The sequence below is a fragment of the Zingiber officinale genome, chromosome 6A, assembly GCF_018446385.1.
Source record: "Zingiber officinale cultivar Zhangliang chromosome 6A, Zo_v1.1, whole genome shotgun sequence".
In the NCBI taxonomy this organism is placed as follows: Eukaryota; Viridiplantae; Streptophyta; class Magnoliopsida; order Zingiberales; family Zingiberaceae; genus Zingiber; species Zingiber officinale.
In genome coordinates this window covers 85,367,525-85,389,886 of record NC_055997.1, presented here as the reverse complement: position 1 = coordinate 85,389,886, position 22,362 = coordinate 85,367,525, and the positions used below count along the sequence as shown (strand labels likewise).

Below are 22,362 nucleotides of genomic sequence, written 5' to 3'. Positions count from 1 at the left end.
TCATCTATAAAGGAGACAAAATATTCAAAATCACCTCTTGCCTGGACAGACATAGGACCACACAAATCAGAATGAACCAATTCTAACACTTCTTTGACTCTATACCCCTTGGCCTTAAAAGGCCTCTTGGTCATTTTACCTTCCAAGCAAGATTCACAAGTTGTAAAATTTTCCAACTCTAATGAACTCAAAAGTCCATCGGCTATTAGCCTCTGAATTCTACTTAAGTTAATATGAACAAGCCTTAGATGCCAAAGATATGCTTGGTTCATTTCCAAAGGTTCTTTTCTCTTATTTGAGTTAGAAGATGAATTATAAATTTTCATGTTTTGCTTTGTGGGAGAAATTGGATTTAAAATATATAAATTGTCAACTAATGTACCAAAACAGATAATCACTTTATTTCTCTTAATAACTACATCGTTACTAAAGGAAACTGAATATCCATCTAAAAACAGTTTAGAAACTGAAATTAAATTCTTTCTAAAACTGGGTACATAAAGACAATTTTTTAAAACCAAACTTTTATTTCTACTAAAAGATAAGTAGACGTCTCTCACTGCAACAGCTGCCACCTTAGTAGCATTGCCCATGTAGACAGTAATCTCTCCTTCAGATAGTCGTCGGGTTTCCTGGAACCCCTGCAAGGAATTACAGACATGATCAGTGGCTCCCGTATCTACACACCAGGTGCTGGTAGATAACACCGCTAAACATGTTTCAACAACTAGAGATATACCTTTGTTATTCTGATTCCTACGAGGACAGTCCGCCTTCCAATGCCCTGACTGCTTGCAGATGAAGCACTTGCCCTTCGGCTTCTTCATTCCAGCTTTAGGTCCTGTACTCTGAGATTTATTCACTTTCTTTGCTGAACCAACTTGTTTCTTCTTCTTCTTTCCTTTCGGCTTAGAAGTAGAACCATTTTCAACATAGTGAATATGAGAGTTGTGATGAAACAATCCTTCTGCTGTCTAGTTCCGCCAATGAATATACCCTTTTGTTCATATTGTAATTCAGGCGGAATTGCTCAAAACTTCTAGGTAGTGTTTGGAGGATCATATCGATCTGGGTTTCCCCATCAATTTCTCCTCCAAGGATCTGTATCTCGTTCAGATAAGCCATCATCTTTAGGATATGATCCCTCACGGGAGTACCCTCTTGCATGGTGGCTGTCATTATCTTTCTCATGGCTTCTTGTCTAGAAGTCCTATCCTGATGACCAAAGAGTTCCTTGAGATTGTTCATAATATCATAAGCTGTTGGTAAATCTTGATGCTGATGTTGCAATACATTTGACATTGAAGCCAAAATGTAACACCGCGCCATCTCATCTGCTTTTATCCATTTTTTATGATATTCAATCTCCTCTTGGGTAGATTCACCAGTAGGTGCTTCAGGGCAAGGCTCAGTCAGTACAAATTTATAGCTTTCAGCAGTAAGGACAATGTCCAGGTTCCTTTTCCAATCTATGTAATTAGGTCCAGTAAGTCTATTCTGTTGAAGTATGATGGACAGTGGGTTGAAAATCATCCTAAGAATCATAAATAACTTTTGGTCAGAACTCTAAATTTAGAATAATATTGATTCATCAAACAATACTATTTTAAATTAACCAACACCTTAAAACACCGTGAATATTGTATGTCACGATAGTGTGGACGTATACAAATTCAGCATTTGTAAAAGGAGGGTTTAACCCATTAATTTTATTATCTTGTCAACCTAACTTTTTGACAAATAAAATTAATAGTTGGTATCTTTTGGTCACACAAATAATAGCAGTGACTCCGATGGGGAGGATACTATTAGATATGTCTAAGTGTATATACCATTATTTGACACTAAGTCCATTAATAAGATTATGCCCCTTCCGATGGGGAAGATCACACGCTCTTAATTAACTTCCTATAATCATCCGAAATGGAAGTCTGTTCTAGTGATCCACAAACAAGCTCATCCGATATGGAGGAAGGCATTCAGAGCCAACGCGCAAGCTTGTTTGCATCACTTACAAACCAGTAATGGAGACCATGAGATTTACTTAAAAATCCCTCTCCCACTTAGTTATTTATAAATGAGGAATTTTAACTATGCTAGCCTACTAAACATGTATACTAACATACACACACAGCACAATATAAAAGCAATAAATAGAAAATCTAATTTTCAACTATTATGGCTTTTATCTATGGTTGTCCTTCGTGTGTTGTCATCCCAAGCTGCTGCCATATTTGGCCACCGCCACCGGGTCTAGCTATGGCATCCATCTTGCTCCTTGTTCCGCTGTGCCTCTGGTCCTCAGAAGGTTCCACGCTTTGCAAGATTCGATCCGCGACATAAATAGAATTTTACAATTTTGATCCTATATTCCATAAAAGGAATGTACATGTATCTAGATCAAAATTAAAATCCTAATAAACTAAATACAGCCTCTGCTGTATTTTATAATACAATCATGCACACACATATAAATGCCCTTGACATGTCCAAGGGTCCAATCACACACATAAAACTATAAGACATAATAGTTAGATCATGCATCCATAAAGTTAGCACATCCTACTATTATCCTGCCTAAATTATGTATGGCATGTGCATAATTAAACTAATACCAAATACACAGAGGCAAAACCCTAGCTCTGATACCATTTGTTGGTTGCTACTCTAAAAATCTAGAGGTTCCACTGTACAAAAATTTTGTACAAAGGTCTGAACCTTTTCCTAGCTACCATGCGTTCTTTTAAATTAAATTTTGGATCGTCTGCGGAACTTAACACGTTTGATCCAAAACTTAATCTATTCGTTCTTTTAGGTTTTGACTTGGGTCTCCTGCGGAACTTAACACGTTCGACCCAAATCACCTTAAGTTATTAATTCCATTAAATATTAATTTCCATAATTGGTTCCCAGTACTGACGTGGCGAGGTACACGACTTTCTTGGATATGGGAGCAACCACCACCGACTAGACAAAACCTTTTATGGAAAGCTAATATTTAATTTCCTAAAATAACTTTAGGTTAACCGAAAAGAACAATCAAATCACAAGGAAAAAATAAAACAAAAGAACACAACATCGAAAAACATATTCGAAATACTAGAATCGTAAGCCTCTTGTATTTGGTATTATTTCCAAAAATAACTAGTATGATGCGGAAAGAAAAATTACTAGTTATACCTTTTAGAAAGACCTCTTGATCTTCTACCGTATTCCTCTTCTAACCTCGGACGTTGTGTGGGCAACGATCTTCCGAGATGAGAAACCACCAACCACCTTCTTCTCCTCCTAGCTAGGTTCGGCCACAACAAGGAAGCTTTACCAAGGATGAAGAACAAATCACCAACCAAGCTCCAAGGGATGCAAGCTTTCTCTTCTTCTTCTTCTTCTTCTCCAAGTAGTATCCGGCCACCACAAGAGCTCCAAGGGAGATGAAGAATTCGGCCACCACAAAGAGGAAGAAAGAAAGAGAGGATGGTCGGCCACAACACCAAGGAAAAGAAGGAGAGAACAATAGAAGTTGTGTCCCATGAAGGCACCCCTTCCCCTTCTTTTATATTCCTTGGCTTTGGCAAATAAGAAAATTTATTTATAATAAAATTTCCTTAACTTTCTTTGACAATAATTAATTAAGAAAAATTTAATAAAATTTCTTAATCAACTAATCATGGTCGGCTACCTCAAATAGAAAAATTAGGAGAGTTTCAATCAACAATTAAAACTTCCTTATTTGTCTTTGGAAATTTTAAAAAATAAAATTTCCCTTTATAATCCCTTCATGGTTAATAAAAAGAAATTTCTATAATTTTAATTTTTCAGCATGTGAATAATTTTTAAAGAGAAAAAATAAAATATCTTTCCAATCTACAAATAAGGAAAGAGATCTAATCTCTTTCTTTAATCTTTTGTAGATCCTTTTAAGAGAGATATTTTAATTTTAATTCTCTTTAATAAATTATATCTTCCACATAATAAAAAATTAAAATAAAAAATCCTTTTTAATTTAATTATGGCCGGCCCTCTCTAGCTTGAGTTCAAGCTAGGGTCGGCCACCCTAAACCATGCTTAGGCCGGCCCTAGCTTGATTCCAAGCTAGCTTGGTCGGCCCCCTTTAGGTGGGTATAGAAGGTGGGTATAGGTGGATATAGTACTCTATAAATAAGAGGCTACGATACGGACCGAGAGGAGGAATTGGTTTTGGTCTCCCGATAAAATTAAGCATCCCGTGTTCGCCCCGAACACACAACTTAATTTTATCAATAATAATTCATTCCACTAGAGAACTATTATTGAACTACCGCACCAATCCCAAATTACATTTTTGGGCTCCTTCTTATTATGAGTGTGTTAGTCTCCCTATGTTTAAGATATCGAATGTCCACTAATTAAGTGAGTTACTGACAACTCATTTAATTAATATCTTAGTCCAAGAGTAGTACCACTCAACCTTATCGTCATGTCGGACTAAGTCCACCTGCAGGGTTTAACATGACAATCCTTATGAGCTCCTTTTGAGGACATTATCAACCTAGTATCTCTAGGACACAGTTTCCTTCTATAATCAACAACACACACTATAAGTGATATCATTTCCCAACTTATCGGGTTTATCGATTCATCGAATTAAATCTCACCCATTGATAAAGTAAAGAAATAAATATCAAATATATGTACTTGTTATTATATTAGGATTAAGAGCACACACTTCCATAATAACTGAGGTCTTTGTTCCTTTATAAAGTCAGTATAAAAGAAACGACCTCAAATGGTCCTACTCAATACACTCTAAGTGTACTAGTGTAATTATACAGTCAAGATAAACTGATACCTAATTACACTACGACCTTCTAATGGTTTGTTCCTTTCCATTTTGGTCGTGAGCTACTGTTTATAATTTATAAGGTACTGATAACATCATCTTTTGTATGTAACACCACATACTATATTATCTACAATATAAATTAATTGAACAACTACAAACAAATGTAGATAATTTGACCAAATGTGATTATTTATTCAAAATAAATGTTTACAAAAGCTTAGGCTTTCAGTATACACTCCAACAGTTATTACTTTTATTTTCTTTCTACATATTATATTCTAAGATTGGTAGTTTTGTTACCAACCCATCTTTTGTAAAGAAATGATTTGATAGTGAATTACCCATCAGAAAGGTTCAAAGGACCTGAGTCTTAGAGTAGGAGTCAGTAAAGACTCTGAATCAAGTAAAATCGACTTGCATTCTTGTCTTTCAATTGTTCGCATTTTATTTTTCGTTGTGCACTTTATTTTTAAAACACAAAAAAGATAAGTTTTTAAAATATACATGATTCCCTCTCCCCCTCCCCCTCCCCCTCACGTGCCTCGATCCTACAGATCATACACATTATCCCAGTTTAGCGGGAGCATTGCAATATCTTACATTTGTGAGACTAAATATATCCTATGATGTGCAACAGGTTTGCTTACATATGCATGACCCAAAGGGTGAACATATGAATGCTCTCAAATAAATTCTGTAATACATTCAGGGTACTCTTGACTATGACTTACATTTTTACAAGTCTTCAATTTCTGGTCTCATCTCTTACACTGATGTTGATTAGAGTGGATGGCTCGATACCAGATGCTCCACCTCTGGATACTATATATTTTCTTGGAGACAACGTGATCTCTTGGTCCTTTAAACATCAACATACTTTGTCTCAGTCTAGTGCTGAAGCCGAGTATAGAGAGGTAGCTAATGTTGTCTCCAAATCCTATTGGATCTAAAATCTTCTCTTGGAACTACATTATCCAATTCACAAGGCCTCATTGGTTTATTGTGATAATGTTAGTGCGATCTATCTCTCAGGCAATCCCATTCAACATCAGCGCACTAAACATATTGAAATGGATATCCACTTCGTACTCAAGAAAGTTGCTCGTGGACAGGTTCGTGTCCTTCATGTGCCATCTCGTTATTAGATTGTCGACATCTTCACTAAAGGACTTCTGCACATACTCTTTGATGACTTTCGAGATAGCCTCAACGTACGATAAGCTCTCGCTTCAACTGTAGGGTTCCATTAGATTATGGAAATAATTTTTGTATAATATTTTATTATTTGAATGTAAATAAACACCTTGTTATATTATAGAAATAATTTCTGTATAACCTTTTATTATGTAAATAACCACCTTAATTGTAACCTAATAACACTCATGTATTCCTGTATATATTTCACTAGGATGAATAAGAATATTATGCAAGATTTCTTACAAAAATTTTACTACCACTACAAACCTCAAATCTTGCATCTTTTTAGGGTATCTCCAATGTAAGATCTTTAGAGAGTTTTGTGAAACCAAAAAGCTAAACAAAAAAAATTCAAATCATTGTGAGCATGAAGTCTAAGGTTTTTAGTTTAAGAGTAGTAGTGAAATGCAAACCTACATTTTTCTCTCGAAATTAGCCATGTGAGTACGACTAGTAATTAATTAACAATGAGGGGAGGGAAGTTTTTTTGAATGCGGAGAGAGTAGTAAGTTTTTATATCTTTGATGTGGCATATTAAAAACTACAAAAAAACATTATTTAGAGTTCTACCGATGGGAAATGACCTAATAATTAGAGCTTTTCTCTTCATCTTTATATTTCACAAACCTTTTTAAAAACTTTTCATGAGAGATGCTCTAATAGTTAGAGTTTTTTATTTAAAATTTTCATTTCACGAACTTCTTTAAAAATCTTCCATTGGATATGCCTTTAGTCAAAGGAAAGAAGTCAAGTTGAGATAATTTAATTATTTTTCTTATTCTCAAGGTATCTCTGATGTTTATAATTCTATATAAACTCTTTTTTTTTTTTTTTTATAGTTTCCAATATGTCATTTCAATATCACATTAAAGGTATAAAAATTCACCACTCTCTCCATAATAATAAAAAAAAGAAATCTCCCTACAGTCCTGAGGGAAATAGTGTAATGATTATACCCTCTAATGGATAACAAAAGGATATAAGATTCGAGTCTTAGTTATGATACAATGTAGGGGATTTTCTCTCTAGTGAGAAATGGGCTTAAAAATGCTGACCATTTAGATGAGCCTCTATGAGCACTTCCTAATTTATCCTGGTAACCAGTAGAAAACTTCCATGAGGTCGGACTGATCACCTCTAGGATTAGTAGGTTCGAACAGCTGGATACCTAAATCACCAAAAAAAAAAAAAACCTCTATAATTTTTTTTGAGTCCTATATTATCAACTTTTTTATGCATCATTAATTACTGGGCTCACCTGCAATTTTAATTTTGAGATGAAAGAGTGACTTTAAAATTTCACTATCTTTCTTAAATTATACACTTCAAACCTTATATCCATCCTGATTAGATTTTTTTCAGCATTTTATCGAACCACATAGGTAAGTTTTTGAAATTACCAAATCATGTAGGGTAGTTTCAAAATTACCAAATTATATACCCATTTTTCATTTTTACCCTTATTAGTCGACTAATTTTTTTATCAGTCGAATCGATTTTGCTCTTTGCCGAAACATCAAAATTTTGAGTAAATCAGTCGATTGATTTATTATTTTTTATATCAAACTCGATTTTAAGTAAAATCGACTAATGGATCAAACGACATTGGATTGACATAAAACTAATTCTTATGTGTTTGACTATCTCTCCTAATTATATTCATCCTCTAAAATATCAATTTGACTCAATATATTGAGAGTAATTATTTTTTTAACATGAATATGTTTGAAAAATTTAATTCATGTTCAAAAAATCATTTCTCTCAATATATTGGGTCAAATTGGTATTTGATGACATGAATATAATCAGGAGAGGTAGATGAACACATAAGAATTAGTTTCATGTCAATCCGAGGTCAGGTCTCTCAACCGATTTTACCTAATTCTGGCTGATGGATCAAACGATCTCGGATTGCCATGAAACTAGATCCTATGTGTTTGACTAGTTCTCTTGATTATATCCATATCCTTAAAAATCAATTTGACCTAATATATTGAGAGTAATGAATTTTTAAATATGAATTCAATTGCTCAAATATATTTGTATTCAAAAAATCATTACTTTCAATATATTGAGTCAAATTGACGTTTGAGAACATACATATAATCAGGAGAAGTAGACGAACATATATGAACTAATTTCAATCCGAGGTCATTTAGTCTATCAATCGGTTGATGTCGAAAATGGACTAAGAGTATATTTGACATTTAAATTTTAGTTAAATAATGATCTCATAATGTAATCGGATTACATGATATTAATATTATAATTTAGGTTATTAAACTTTATTATGATTATATTATATTATATTATATTATATTATAATTTTAAAATTATGCTAAATAAAATAATTAATATTATAATATAATCTTAATTACAGGCAGATAATCTCCTAACGTAGTCTTAGTCAAAAGGAAGGATGCGAGATAATTTAGTGATTTTTCTTGTTCTCATCACTTTTTCGTTCCAAGTAATAAATTTATCGTTTTACTCTCTCTAATTACTTATGCTTTCTTTCTCTCGTTTTCCCTCTTCTCCTTAACACTCAAAATACAGTTGTACGAGCCTATTATAGAAGAGATCCTGTTGTCTCATTTTCCCTCTTCTCGCTTCTACAAGAAAAGCTAACGGCAATTAAAAAAAAGGAAAAGAATATTTATCTAAATGTCGCCAAATAAACAATTAAAAAAAAAGAATAGTTCGAAAAAAAATCTAAATAATTATAATATGCAGAGCCCTTTAATTTTTGTAAGCACCAAATTAAATTTTAATTAAAACTTAATTAAACGTTATGAGGTATAAGAAGATGTTATTGGGCTGCAATGCAATAAGTGGGCCCGAGCAGCCCAGTAGTTATTGTGTGAGTCCGTGGACGCCGAGATCGGAAACGAGCGGATGCGAGGCGTTGGTGAGCTTTTTAATCCCCTCCCCTCTCGCCCCTCGACCCAACGATCTCTCCATCGAGTCGGTCCCAACCCTTGAAATCATCTCCTTCGTATCGCCGACTGCGCGAACCCCAGAAAACCTACCCGTCGCGTCAAGATCTCCGCCGATCTCCGTCGATTTGTCGGATTCCGATCGATCGACCCCGTAAAGCTCTCGCCTTTACCTTGCTTTATTTTTTGGGGGGCCTCAGATCGCAGATGCCCGCGGCCGATTCTTGATCGGCGCCGCCGCCTTGCGGCGAGGGAGGTTTTTCTTCTTTGTATGGAAACACGTAGCCGGAAGCGGGCGGAGGCCTCCTCGTCGGCGCCCTCTTCTCAGACATCACCCGTCACTCGCCGCGCCAAACGCTCCCGCACCGCCACTGCTTCTTCCCAGGCTCCCCCGGCTCTCTCTACGCGCTCACGCCGTTCCCAGAACCTTCCGTTGTCTCCTCCCTCCTTCTCGTCTTCTGCTGCTGCTGCCGCCGCCACTGTCACTGCCCCTCCCATGGACTCCTCCGCTGGAGATTCCGTCGGTCGTCGCCGTCGCAGCTCCGGCAAGAGTCACCAGTCCTCTGCTGACCGCGATCGGGATGCTGCCGACAGAGGGAAGGAGGCGGGGGCATCCAGGTCCAGAGACAGGGATAGGGACGCCGAGAGGATGTTAGGGTTGAGTTTTGATGGCGGAGGAGCTGACGATGATAACGATGGCGAGGGTAGTCTCGGTATCCTCCATCAGAATCTGACATCAGCTAGCAGCGCCCTTCAGGGGCTTCTTAGGAAATTGGGTGCTGGTTTTGATGATCTCCTGCCGCCGTCTGCCCTGCCAGCCTCTTCCTCACAGCAGAGTGGGCGGCTGAAAAAGATCTTAGCTGGTCTTCGTGCTGATGGCGAGGAGGATAAGCAGTTTGATGCCCTGAACCAGCTCTGTGAGATGCTGTCCATCGGAACTGAGGATTCTCTTGGGTCGATAGCGATGGACTCATTTGTGCCAGTGCTTGTGGGACTTCTTAACCACGAGAGCAACCCTGACATAATGCTACTCGCGGCCAGGGCCCTCACCTACTTGTGTGATGTCCTGCCTGCTTCATGCACGTCTGTTGTTCGATATGGTGCTGTTCCTTGCTTCTGCGCCCGCCTTCTCACTATAGAGTACATGGACCTAGCTGAACAGGTGAGTTTCTATGTTCCAATAGTATATGAGTATACTTGTCTACTGGCTGGACCATAATTTGTATGGACATATAAGGTAAATACCCTCAATTTGATTGTCCTTGATAACAAAGCATAGGGATGATGCCTAATGTGGTTCTGAAATCTTCATAGACACCCTTCTATTTAATTTTAGTGCTGATGGATTGGTTATGTTGCATGTAGCATCTACTTTGTACATCTGTTTCTCTGCGTATTAGGTCTAGGTTTAACATTTGATCTTCCTTATTAAAATGTGCATGAAGCTTAAACTTTGTAGTTTTTCATCTATCTTTTTTCCCTTTTTATACTTTGAAATGTTGGAAGCATACAGGTAGGATGAAGAACATGTGCTATGAACCAGATTACCTTTACTGCTTCCATTTAAGTTTCTCATATATTTTGCAGTCACTGCAAGCTCTGAAGAAGATATCACAAGAACACCCAACAGCTTGTTTACGTGCTGGTGCGCTTATGGCAGTGCTGTCTTACCTAGACTTCTTTTCCACAGGAGTTCAGGTAAAATTAAACCCTTTATTTCATACATTGATTACATTTTTGTTTAATTGCTGCTGGATTGTAGTGTTTCTGTTCCTTAAAATGTTTGTATTTTCTTACTTCTACATTCTGTCTATTTTTTATTCTTCTTGCTAGAGAGTGGCTCTCTCCACTGCAGCAAATATGTGCAAGAAACTCCCATCCGATGCAGCTGATTTTGTCATGGAAGCAATTCCATTGTTGACCAACCTTCTTAACTATCATGATGCAAAGGTAAGTTAAATATTTAATTTGTCATCACAAAAGAAAATAGTGTTGCTTCTAGGACCATGACAACTTATTGATGTTTATGTCAAAGGAGTGTAAGGCTCCCCCAGTTTTTTCATTTTGGTAAAATAGGTAATATAAGAAATATTATATTTCTCCCTTTTTGATAACGAAGAGAGTTCCAAAAACTTGTTTGGCACATCATTACAGAAGTTACATGGATATACATGTTCTGTGAACTTATTTGGTTTAGAAATGACTTACTTGATGGTCAATTAACATTCAATAAGGATTATTTAGTACCATTATGCATAAACCACAATAAAATATTATTTATTCTACTTCCATCAGCTCTTTATTTGTTATGTTTTACTTTCTTATCTTCTCATAATTCAAGATGTCATTTCAAAAAATTTAACCTACAGAATCCATTCTCAATGTGTTTTTTTGTTTCACTTTTTGAATGTTTCTATTTGCTGCTGAATCATTGCTAATTCTGATGGAAGGTTGTAGAACATGCTTCTGTTTGCCTGACAAGAATTGCAGAAGCATTTGCATCGTGCCCTGACAAACTAGACGAGTTATGTAATCATGGATTGCTTGCACAAGCAGCAGGACTGATTTCCCTCAGCAATTCAGGAGGACAAGTCTCTCTGAGTACTTCTACATATACGGTAGATATACTGCTTTGAATTACTAAGGAAGGCTTGATTCATGTTTATCTCACTATTATATATACTGTTTATTCAGGGTTTAATCCGTCTCCTTTCAACTTGCGCTAGTGGATCTCCTCTAGCAGCTAAAAGCCTTCTTCTTTTAGGAATTAGTGGTACTCTTAAAGATATTCTTCTGAGTTCTGCACTTGTTTCTGGTTCTTCTGTTTCACCTGCCATGACTAGGCCACCTGAGCAGGTATCTCTCATTCTTTACTTTTCTGAGAGCATTGCTGTTCAGTGTCCTTCACTGCTAATTCAGTTGACTAGAGCAATCAGCTGTTTATTTTACAAAATAAAGTTATAGAAACATGGCTAGACTGAAGAATATCAGTTACCAATGCTAACATAATTTCTCCATGTAGGATTATTGGAGTCTCTTTTACATTTAATATTGTATCGATTAATTTTTTGTGCAAATTGATCTAAGATCACAAATTTTTTTCTTTAATTTTTAAAGCACTTTTGTAATTTTGCCAATCATCTTTACTTTATTTTGATTTCCCACTCTTCAATTGTTAATTTGTATTGGTAAACTATGTAAGCTTGTTAAAGGTTGCTTATTTGCACACTTGGTGTTGGCAGTTAGGTTTAATTTGTGGAAAGTTATTCCTTACTGGCAAGGGAGCCTTGTGACCTCTGGCTCCAAATTCTGTAATTCTAGACCTGGTATAATTACCTCTGGTTAAAAATTCATAATAAAAGGTGCTTTGAGGGAGTTCAATCGTACTGACTTCTTTCAATTTAATTCCAGAGTATTGAAGCCCGAGAATTGACCATTTATTAATAACAACCAAGGTCTAAATATAGATTTGAAATGATCTAAGCATCACTGACTATTAACAATTTCCTATCTTGATTGAATTTCTTAGTGATTGGATTTTCTTAAAATTGACTTCTCTTTTGAGGAGAAAATACCTCTGTAGAAGAAACAGAAGTAATCCTTGTGACCTGTGGCTCCAAATTCTGTAATTCTAGACCTGGGATAATTGCATCTGGTTAGAAATTCATTATAAAAGTAATCAGTGATTTGAGGGAGTTCAATTGCACTGACTTCTTTCAAATTAATTCCAGACTGGCGTTTCCTGAGAATTGACCATTTATTAATAACAACCATGGTCTAAATATAGATTTGAAATGATCTAAGCGTCACTGACTAGTAACCATTCCCTATCTCGATTGAATTTAGTGATTGGATTTTCTTAAAATTGTCTTCTCTTTTGAGGAGAAAAAATCTCTGTAGAAGAAGACAGAACTAACAGATATCAATGCACAATAAACTATAGGGAAAAGGCAACACTTGAAAAGCCTAGATGGAAGATGGACAACATAATTTGACCCTTTGCTAGATTTAGTAGACATTTACATTTTCTCTGTTCTGATCTTCCTGAAGATAGATAGCATAGCTTGATTCTTTTTTGGACGTAGCCAAATCAGAACAAAATGTTTTTTATTCAATCTCTTGGTGGCTTTTAGGGGGAACATATGCAACACGTAATCATAACAAAATTGGATGTGTTACACAAATAATGAAAGCAAGAACAATGCCCAGAAGTGCCAGGACTCCCTCTCTCACAGCATGTCTGTATTTTGAGCTATGGATAGGCTGCTGGACTTGATGGAGGAGGGCATTGGCTTCTTGCACATTGGAAGTAGATTGAAACCCAATTTTCTACAAGGATATTGGATGAGTTCTAACTTTAGGTGTTCCAAGAACTTCTATGTGGTGAGTTTAGGTCTATGTCAATTTTTTTTTGGAAAGTTCAGTAAATTAGTATACAAAAGTTAGCTATGATTAGTATAACTTTTTGGGAGAACATATTGTTCTCTATTTTCTACTGATTGCTTTGGTTATCTTTGGAGTCTCTTAAGTATTCAAATGTACAATTGCAAAAATGGTGGAATTTTTTTGCTCTGTTTTCAAAGAGCTTCTAGGCCCTATAGTGCTGTCCAACTGGGCAGCCTTTATTAGTATCTTTCATCTTTTTTCATAAGTGATCGCTTAGTATCGCAATGGTGATGTTTTCTTTTTTCTTTCAGCACATGTCATTAACCTTTGGTTTGGATTTCTTTCCACCTTAGTTCTCCATTCTAAGGCCTCTATTCTAGACATTTTGGATATTAACTTAATCTAGTCAAATCATTTAGGTTTATGCAACAGTGAACCTTGTAGATGAACTTCTGCCTTCCTTGCCCATTGGAACAGTTTCTTTGCCAATGCTCTCTAATGTACTTGTGAAAGGAACAGCTACCAAAAATTCTCTTGCTTGCACTTCTAGCAAGCATGATGGATCTAGTGAAACTACTACAGAAGTATCAGCTCATGGGAAATTATTGCAAGAGCAACCTGAACTTCTGCAGCAATTTGGAATGGATCTGCTTCCTGTTATCATACAAGTACTGCCATTTTTTTGTCATTTGAACTATTTTTTAGAATCCTTTTCTGTTTCTCACACTTCCATTTGTTGTTGTTCAGGTGTATTCTTCCAGTATAAGCGGTCCTGTTCGTCATAAATGTTTGTCTATTATTGCAAAGTTGATGTATTTCAACTCAGCGGATATGATCCAGGCATTGCTTACTGTTGCAAACATATCTAGGTATAACTGTTCTTATGATTTAGTGTGAATATTGTATCTACCTGGAACTTTGAAGTTTTTCTCAAATATAGCCTAACCTTTAATTTTCTAAATAGTCGTACATACTCTTTTCATATTGTTACAATCATTGCCAAAAGTTGAATGCCACTTTAATTTTCCTTCCCTGTCATGTGACAATAGCAGATCACTTGGCTATCTGTCATCTTAAGTTAGAATATGTATCTTCTTCTCAAATATAGCTCAGCCTTTAATTTTCTAAATTTTTGTACGTATATACCTCTCATCATGTTTCAATTATGGCCAAAATCTGAATATCTCCTTAATTCTACTGACCTTCATATGAAGATTATTCACAATATGCAAGCAGATGACTTAGCTATTAAATCCTCTAAATTTAGAATATGTGTGACATTTGTGGCGCAACCTTCTATCCCCACATGTCATGCCACATCTAGATAACTTGTACATATTAGTGCAAGTCATGGAACACTATCCATTTGCTTACAATGAAATACCACATGGCAAATCCACATTGACATAATTAAGGTAACAGAGAGTTTTGGCCACAATTTTTAAGGCGCTAGTAATTTAACTTTTATTTTACTCAAGTGCCATGCCACAGAGTAAGTCCGCAAGCAAAGTAGGTGCACAATGAACAATATTTTTCTATAATTGAAATAAGATGGTAAGTATGTTTATCCAATCCAAATAATATGAAGGTTATATATTTAATTGGATTTTGAAAATTCACAATTATATGAAGTGGTTTACCTCTTATGATGTATTCTTAAACTTTCTTAATTAACAATTTTTCATATTTGCTAACTTGTTTTGAAAGTATAATAAATTTCATTCTACTCAATTGCAGTTTTATAGCTGGCATTTTAGCATGTAAAGACCCACAATTGTTGATTCCTGCTCTTCAGATTGCAGAGATTCTTATGGATAAGCTTCCTGGAACATTTTCCAAGATGTTTGTCAGGGAGGGGGTTGTTCATGCTGTTGATGCACTAATACTTTTAGAATCTTCAAGTGTTGTTCCTTCTCTTCCGCCAATCTCTGAAAAGGACAGTGATCCTTCTCCTGGAATACCTTGGCGTTCTCGTCGTAATCAACGACGGAATGGTGCTTCCAACACGGAAAATAACTCACCCTATGACTCAAAAGGATCTATATCAGAAGTTTCTAATTCTCCAACTACAAGCGAAGCGCCATTGGCAAATTTAAATTTTCGTTCTACAGTTAGTTCCCTCGCCAAGGCTTTCAAAGATAAGTATTTTCCAGTAGATGCCGATGCAACTGAAGCCGGATTCACTGAAGATCTCATTCGTCTCAAAAATCTTTGCTCTAAGTTAAATGCCATTGTTGAAAATGCAAAGAAAAAAACTAAAGGTAAAGCTAAAGCCTCTGGGGTGTACTCCTTTGATTTATCTGCTAGTAATGAGGAACAACTAAATGAAGTGATAGCAGAGATGCTGTTTGAACTTCAAAAAGGTGATGGTGTATCCACTTTTGAGTTTATTGGCAGTGGGGTTGTTTTGGCATTGTTAGACTATTTTACTTGTGGGACATTTGAGAAAGAGAAAGTTTCTGAAGCCAATTTGCCAAAGTTTCGGCAACAAGCTCTCCGAAGGTACAAATGTTTTGTTGCAACTGCTCTTCCTTTGGAACCCAAGGATGGTAGCAAAATTCCAATGAGCATTTTGGTCCAAAAGCTTCAAAATGCTTTATCTTCTTTAGAACATTTTCCAGTTGCAATAAGCCCATTGGCTAGGTCTAGTTATGGAAGTGCTCGCTTCTCCTCTGGTTTAGGGGCTTTATGTCATCCTTTTAAGCTGCGTTTATGCCGTGCACAAGGTGAAAAATCTCTTCGTGATTATTCATCAAATGTTGTGCTTATTGATCCACTAGCTAGTCTCGCTGCTGTTGAAGACTTCCTCTGGCCAAGAGTTCAGCGAAGTGATTCAGCACATAAGTCATCTTCATCAGCTGGCAATTCTGATCCTGTAGCTGCTGTTACTTCTGGATCTGCTGCTCCAACACCATCAACTCCTGGACACCGTCCTTCAACCAGGTCTAGATCATCAGTTACAATTGGAGTTCCAGCTAAAAAAGATGTTTCAGAAGTAAGTGCAAGTTCTTCTAAAGGGAAGGGTAAAGCTGTTGTGAAATGTAGTGCAGATGAATCAAGAGGACCACAAACAAGAAATGCTGCCCGCAGAAGAGCTGCTTCAGACAAAGAGACAGAAATAAAAACTTCACACAGCGAGTCTACCTCTGAGGTCTGTGCATTCTATCTGAAGTTGCAATATGTTTTTAGGGGACTTCACTTGGGACAGTTCACAATACATATCTAACATTTTTTACTCCCAAGCATAATCCCATACTAGACAAAGAGACGTAAATGTTAATGGTAAACTTTTTTTTTTATTATTGAGTTTCTTTGGTTTAATACAAATCTCAAATCAAATACATTAGCAAATGACTCTGTAGAAGGGTAAACCCGTAGCACAGGCATATAACTCTCTTAAAGCAGAAAAGGCAAATACGGGAGAAATGAGATTTATTAAATAATACCAGATTTTTGACCATGTGCACAAACCTTGTCCGAGCATTCACACAGAAAACATGAGCCATCAACCAAATAATGACTTACTAAATGAATGATCAACTCCTATCATTGCTGATCTGAAAAGAAAAAAAAATCAGCGATTCTAATCTGACACATGGGGTTTAGGTAACTGGCACTGTTCCCCCCTCCAGGGCAACAGAAAATAGAGATTAGGAAGCTATTGGGAAGGGGGTGTCGTGGGGAGAAGAGGCTGGTGAGCTGGATTTGCTCAAAGGGGTATAGCTCATGTAAGGGAGTGGCATAGAGAATCTCACACAAACTTATGAGGAAGAATTGTGATGGTTGGACTGCTTGGAAGGAGAAGCACAATTAAGAGATGGGATTGTGATTGGAAGCTCACGGAAATGTGATTGTCATTGTGGTTGCTTGTCGAGATGAGAACATAATCACTATGAGGAGAGGTTGGCTTATGGGAGAGATATGGAGATGGTACTGGGAACAAGATAAGGGTTAAAACCACCTTAATTTATCCCTTCAAACCAAACACAATCAGCTGGTCTCAAACTCAACCAAATAGTCAATAGGGCACTTGCTTATAATGATATTTGTTTAGTGCCAAGTTCAATCCAGTTCACTCTGGTCCCCTCTCATGAAGGTTGTTGTTTTTGTTGCTTTATGTTATTATCAATAAAGCTATGGAAGGAGGGACCCTCTGGAAGAACCACACCAGGGGAGATGAAATCACGAAGGTAGGAGAGCTAAGGCCCCGGACTGCGAACAACAATCATGAATTGGAGGAGCTATTCCAGATTACTTCCGGAGCATAGCCAGGAGTGGAGTTTAATCCTGAGTAGCTTCGAAAAGAGTCTGCTTTTCTAGAACTGACACCATTCCCTGTTCATTAAACCTAATCCATCTGAGCTCAATTTGTCCCCTCAATTAAGCCCAAATTTAACTCTACCTTAAAGCTTCCCTTGCAATCTGAAAATTTTCAAAGTCTTCCCAAATGGTCCTGCAAAACCTAATTTGATGAGAATCATCCATATCAACCAAAAAGGCGATTAGTTTCATTCATGGATCATTCTGATTATCCTGATTAGTGGTGCTACTATCTATTGGGATGTGCATCCTTCATTTTCTGTATGCAATTACTTTCTTGTGCCCTATTAGTGTTTAGCTTAGAGTTGTCAGTGCACTTTATCTAATCCATGACCGTCAGTTTGGCATTAAAAATCTGTGTAAAATAAATGAATCTTTAAATGTACTCAAGTGTTCGTCAAAAATAGCATTTTTGATGAGACATGTTCTGAATCACAGTATCAATTACTTTAGTGGTTGCTTAACTAATTTCTTGCATATTTATGTTCTTCAATCTAATGATTATTGCTATTTTTTGTTCCAATTCTTTGTAGTGTTTCTTCTTTTTCCACTATTTTAGTTTCTTTTCCCCCTCCGATTCTGCCTAAATATTTTTTTTTAAAATAAAAATTAGCAGTGGTTTATGCAGGATGAGTTGGACATGTCTCCTGTTGAGATGGATGACACACTTATGCTTGTAGATGATGACATCTCTGATGAGGAAGATGATCATGAAGAGGTGCTAAAATATTTCTATTTTACCTTTTTTATGAATAAATTTGCCTCATTTCTACTGATTGAAGTCTAAGTTTTTGTATGTCTAGATGTAACAAACTTCAAGATAAAGAATTGAAGTTGTCATACTCTGAAGAGAATATTTGTTGATTCTATCTAGTAACTTTCATGTCTTATTATTTAGTTGAATTATAATGATGCTAGAAATTGTTACTCTTTCAGGTATTGAGAGATGATTCTCTTCCTGTTTGTATACCCGATAAGGTACATGATGTCAAGCTTGGTGATGCCTCTGATGAAGGTGCAGCTGATTGTTCAGCAAATGATAATCAGGTAAAATCAATATCCACCTTGAATGACAGGTCTGCCACCGAAAGAGCCACAGAATCTTCTGAGTTTCGAAGAGGAAGTGTGTTCGGTTCAAGGGGAGCAATGTCATTCGCTGCAGCTGCAATGGCAGGCCTTGCTTCGATAGGTGGAAGAGGTATAAGAGTTGGCCGAGATTATCGTGGACTTGCCTCGGGTAGTAGTTCAAGTGACCATCAGAACAAGCTGATATTCACAGTTGGGGGAAAGCAGCTTAGCAAGCACTTGACTATTTATCAAGCTTTCCAGCGCCAACTTAATATGGATGAGGACGACGATGAGAAGCTCAACGGATCTGAATTCCCTAGTGATGACAATAGCTTCTGGAGTGATATATTTATGATAACATACCAAAAAGCTGATGGGCAGGCTGACAAAACTTCACAAGGATGTTCAAATTCTTCGAAGTCTTTCAAACCTGCATCTACTTCTGATTTCGTTAGTCACAAAAAATTTCAAGGAATGTCCCTTCTTGATAGCATCTTGCAAGGGGAGCTTCCTTGTGATCTTGAAAAAAACAATCCCACATATAATGTATTAGCATTATTGCGTGTCCTGGATAGCTTAAATCAATTGTCAGCCCATCTGAGAACCCAGGCCATTACTGATGATTTTGCAGAAGGAAAGATTTCTAATTTGGATGAAATTTATAGAAATGGTCCGAAGGTATCACCTGAGGAGTTTGTGAATAGAAAGTTAACTCCAAAGCTGGCTCGGCAAATGCAGGATGCTCTTGCCCTTTGTAGTGGAAGCCTTCCTCCATGGTGCTACCAGTTGACAAAAGCATGTCCTTTTCTTTTCCCATTTGACACCAGGAGGCAATATTTCTATTCAACAGCTTTTGGCCTTTCTCGAGCATTGCATCGACTTCAGCAACAACAGAATTCTGATAATCAGAATTCAACTAGTGAAAGAGAGGTTCGAGTTGGCAGACTGCAAAGACAAAAGGTTCGTATAGCCAGAAACCGTATCTTGGACTCTGCTGTAAAGGTTATGACAATGTATGTTAGTCAAAAAGCTGTCCTTGAAGTAGAATATTTTGGTGAGGTAGGCACTGGACTGGGCCCGACATTGGAATTCTATACCCTTTTAAGTCATGATTTGCAGAAGGTTGAATTGGGTTTATGGAGGACCAACACTACATCAGAGAGTTCTGTAATGCTAATCGATGTAAATGGAACAGATAGTAGAGAGAATGATGATAGTTTACAAGAAAAGAAAGCAGTCAATGATTTGCCTGTTGGAAGACAGGATATCGTACAATCTCCTCTTGGTTTATTCCCCCGTCCTTGGCCTCCTGGTGCAGATGCTTCAGATGGTAGTCAGTTTTCAAAGGTTATAGAGTATTTTCGTTTGGTTGGTCAGACTATGGCAAAAGCTCTACAAGATGGCCGACTTCTGGATTTGCCACTTTCAATGGCATTCTACAAACTTGTATTGGGCCAAGTAAGTCACTACACTGAACCTCATATGCCAGTTATATTATATGCAAATCAACCATTTGTTGTTTAAGATGAACTTTTTAACACAGGAGCTTGAATTGCATGACATTCTCTTATTTGATGCTGAGTTTGGAAAGATATTGCAAGAATTGCAAGCCCTTGTACTCCACAAACAATTTCTGGATTCAAATGCTGGTAATAATCAAATGGCAATTGCAGATTTACATTTCCAAGGTGCCTCAATTGAAGACCTGTGCTTATATTTTACCCTTCCTGGTTATCCTGAATACATTCTTAAAGATGGAGGGGAAAATATCATGGTACAAACTAGAAGAATTGGGTTAATTTGTTTCTTCTTTCAATGTTCGTGCCATCTGATGAATTTTTAATCATTGTTACTTTTAGGTTGATGTTAACAACTTGGAAGAGTATGTTAGTTTAGTAGTTGATGCAACTATTAAGACAGGCATTATAAGACAGATTGAAGCATTTAGAACCGGTTTCAATCAGGTAATAGCTTCTGAATGCTCATTTCTTCTGTGTTCTTTCGGTTTTAATTCACTGATAGGTCTTTACCTGATCAAGGCGGTTGAACAAGATAAGATCCTCCCTAAAAATGGCGAGGGGTTCAAAGATTGGACCATCTGATAAAATTGTCAGGCTATAAGATCCATGCTTAGATATTTTTTTGGAAATTATGGCTTTTATAATTTAATTAAACATTGTCATTATAATATCAGAAAGCATGATTATTCATATAATGAATAGATGAACAATGCAACATAATTATTAATGTGTTGTATTTTATTATATTTGGTGTTAATTTTCAATATCTAGATTATCATTAGCATGAAAAACCTTTACACTATTGTGATCCTCACGAAGTATAATGAAAACTTTTTGGCAAAAAATTAAAGGGGCACCCTATTTTATCAAAAATATCAAAGGGGTGCCCCTTTTTGAAAGTTATTAATTTTATATATCACTTGAATCTTTTTGCACAGTCGATAATACTACATAACCTCCCCTAATAGCATTTCCTATTTTTTTTCAGGTCTTTGACATCTCCTCTTTACAAATATTTTCTCCACATGAACTTGACATCCTAATCTGCGGTCGGATAGAACTGTGGGAGGTAACTTATCCTTGCATAGCAAGTAGGCGGTAAAGTTTGATGATTCCTCCAAATTGCTAGGAATTAATGGAATACCAACTGTGCATTCTGCAGCCTGACTCTCTAGTCGATAATATAAAGTTTGACCATGGGTACACTGCTAAAAGTCCTGCAATTATTAATGTAAGTTCAATTGTGACTGCTTTTCTTATAGTTGCTTTTCTTTTTGCCATTGTTTTTATTTATATTTTGATTTTTTATTTCTTGCAGTTACTTGAGATAATGGGTGAATTCACAGCAGAGCAGCAGCATGCTTTTTGCCAATTTGTAACTGGTGCTCCAAGGCTTCCACCTGGTGGTTTAGCAGCATTAAATCCAAAGCTGACCATAGTTAGGAAGGTAATTCTAAATCTTCACAAACATGTTTGAGATAAAACCTTTCGGCATATGACGGATCTAAACTTGCTGCTTCTTTGCTGTGTTTCATCTGTCAGCTTTCTGCAGCCGCAGTTAACCCGACGTCTAACGAGAATGGGGTCTCTGAATCGGTGGATGATGATTTGCCTAGTGTTATGACCTGTGCAAATTACCTCAAACTCCCACCCTACTCAACTAAGGTTTGTTTCGTAGTTAATTTAATCTTCTAACCGTTGAATACTCCTTACATTTGTTTCCTGATGGAATCCTTCTGCAGGAAATCATGCACAAAAGAATCCTTTACGCCATCAGCGAAGGCCAGGGTTCCTTTGATCTCTCGTGAGCTTGAAACAAGATCAACAAAAGATTCGGTATCATTGTGTCAACTGCTGATTTTGGTGGATGTCGCTAATGCCAGAGGATTTATTATCAGGCCGAATCGATTATATTTTGTTTTGTATATTCTCATCTATAGATGTAATTATCTGACTATGCCCCGTTCTTCAGTGACGACACTTTTCTGTTTTCCAGAAAATGCAAGTTTTTCACAGCTATTAACTGATTCAACGCTTCAAGAATGACTGCATCTTATATATGGAAATAAAGGGGGTTGTTCTCCCTTTACATGGTGTGAAATCGGCTATATTC

General features: G+C 36.7%; 1 protein-coding gene across 2 annotated transcripts; it reads left to right on the top strand.

Moving 5' to 3' along the window:
- The first annotated feature begins 8,955 nt into the window (after nt 1–8,955).
- On the top strand, nt 8,956–22,350 carry LOC121996783 (E3 ubiquitin-protein ligase UPL3-like). Of its 2 annotated transcripts, none has more exons than XM_042550896.1 (17): nt 8,956–10,117; nt 10,543–10,653; nt 10,789–10,905; nt 11,406–11,573; nt 11,650–11,811; nt 13,761–14,009; nt 14,089–14,210; nt 15,079–16,492; nt 18,278–18,379; nt 18,598–20,187; nt 20,273–20,503; nt 20,589–20,693; nt 21,238–21,318; nt 21,412–21,480; nt 21,568–21,696; nt 21,792–21,914; nt 21,992–22,350. In XM_042550896.1, the coding sequence occupies exons 1-17, from the start codon at nt 9,227–9,229 to the stop codon at nt 22,055–22,057; spliced, it is 5,730 nt and encodes a 1,909-aa protein (XP_042406830.1). In that variant the 5' UTR covers nt 8,956–9,226; the 3' UTR covers nt 22,058–22,350. The 2 variants fall into 2 exon arrangements, with proteins under 2 accessions (XP_042406830.1, XP_042406831.1); XM_042550897.1 differs by having other exon boundaries at nt 8,957–10,117; nt 18,290–18,379.
- Nucleotides 22,351–22,362: the final 12 nt, after the last annotated feature.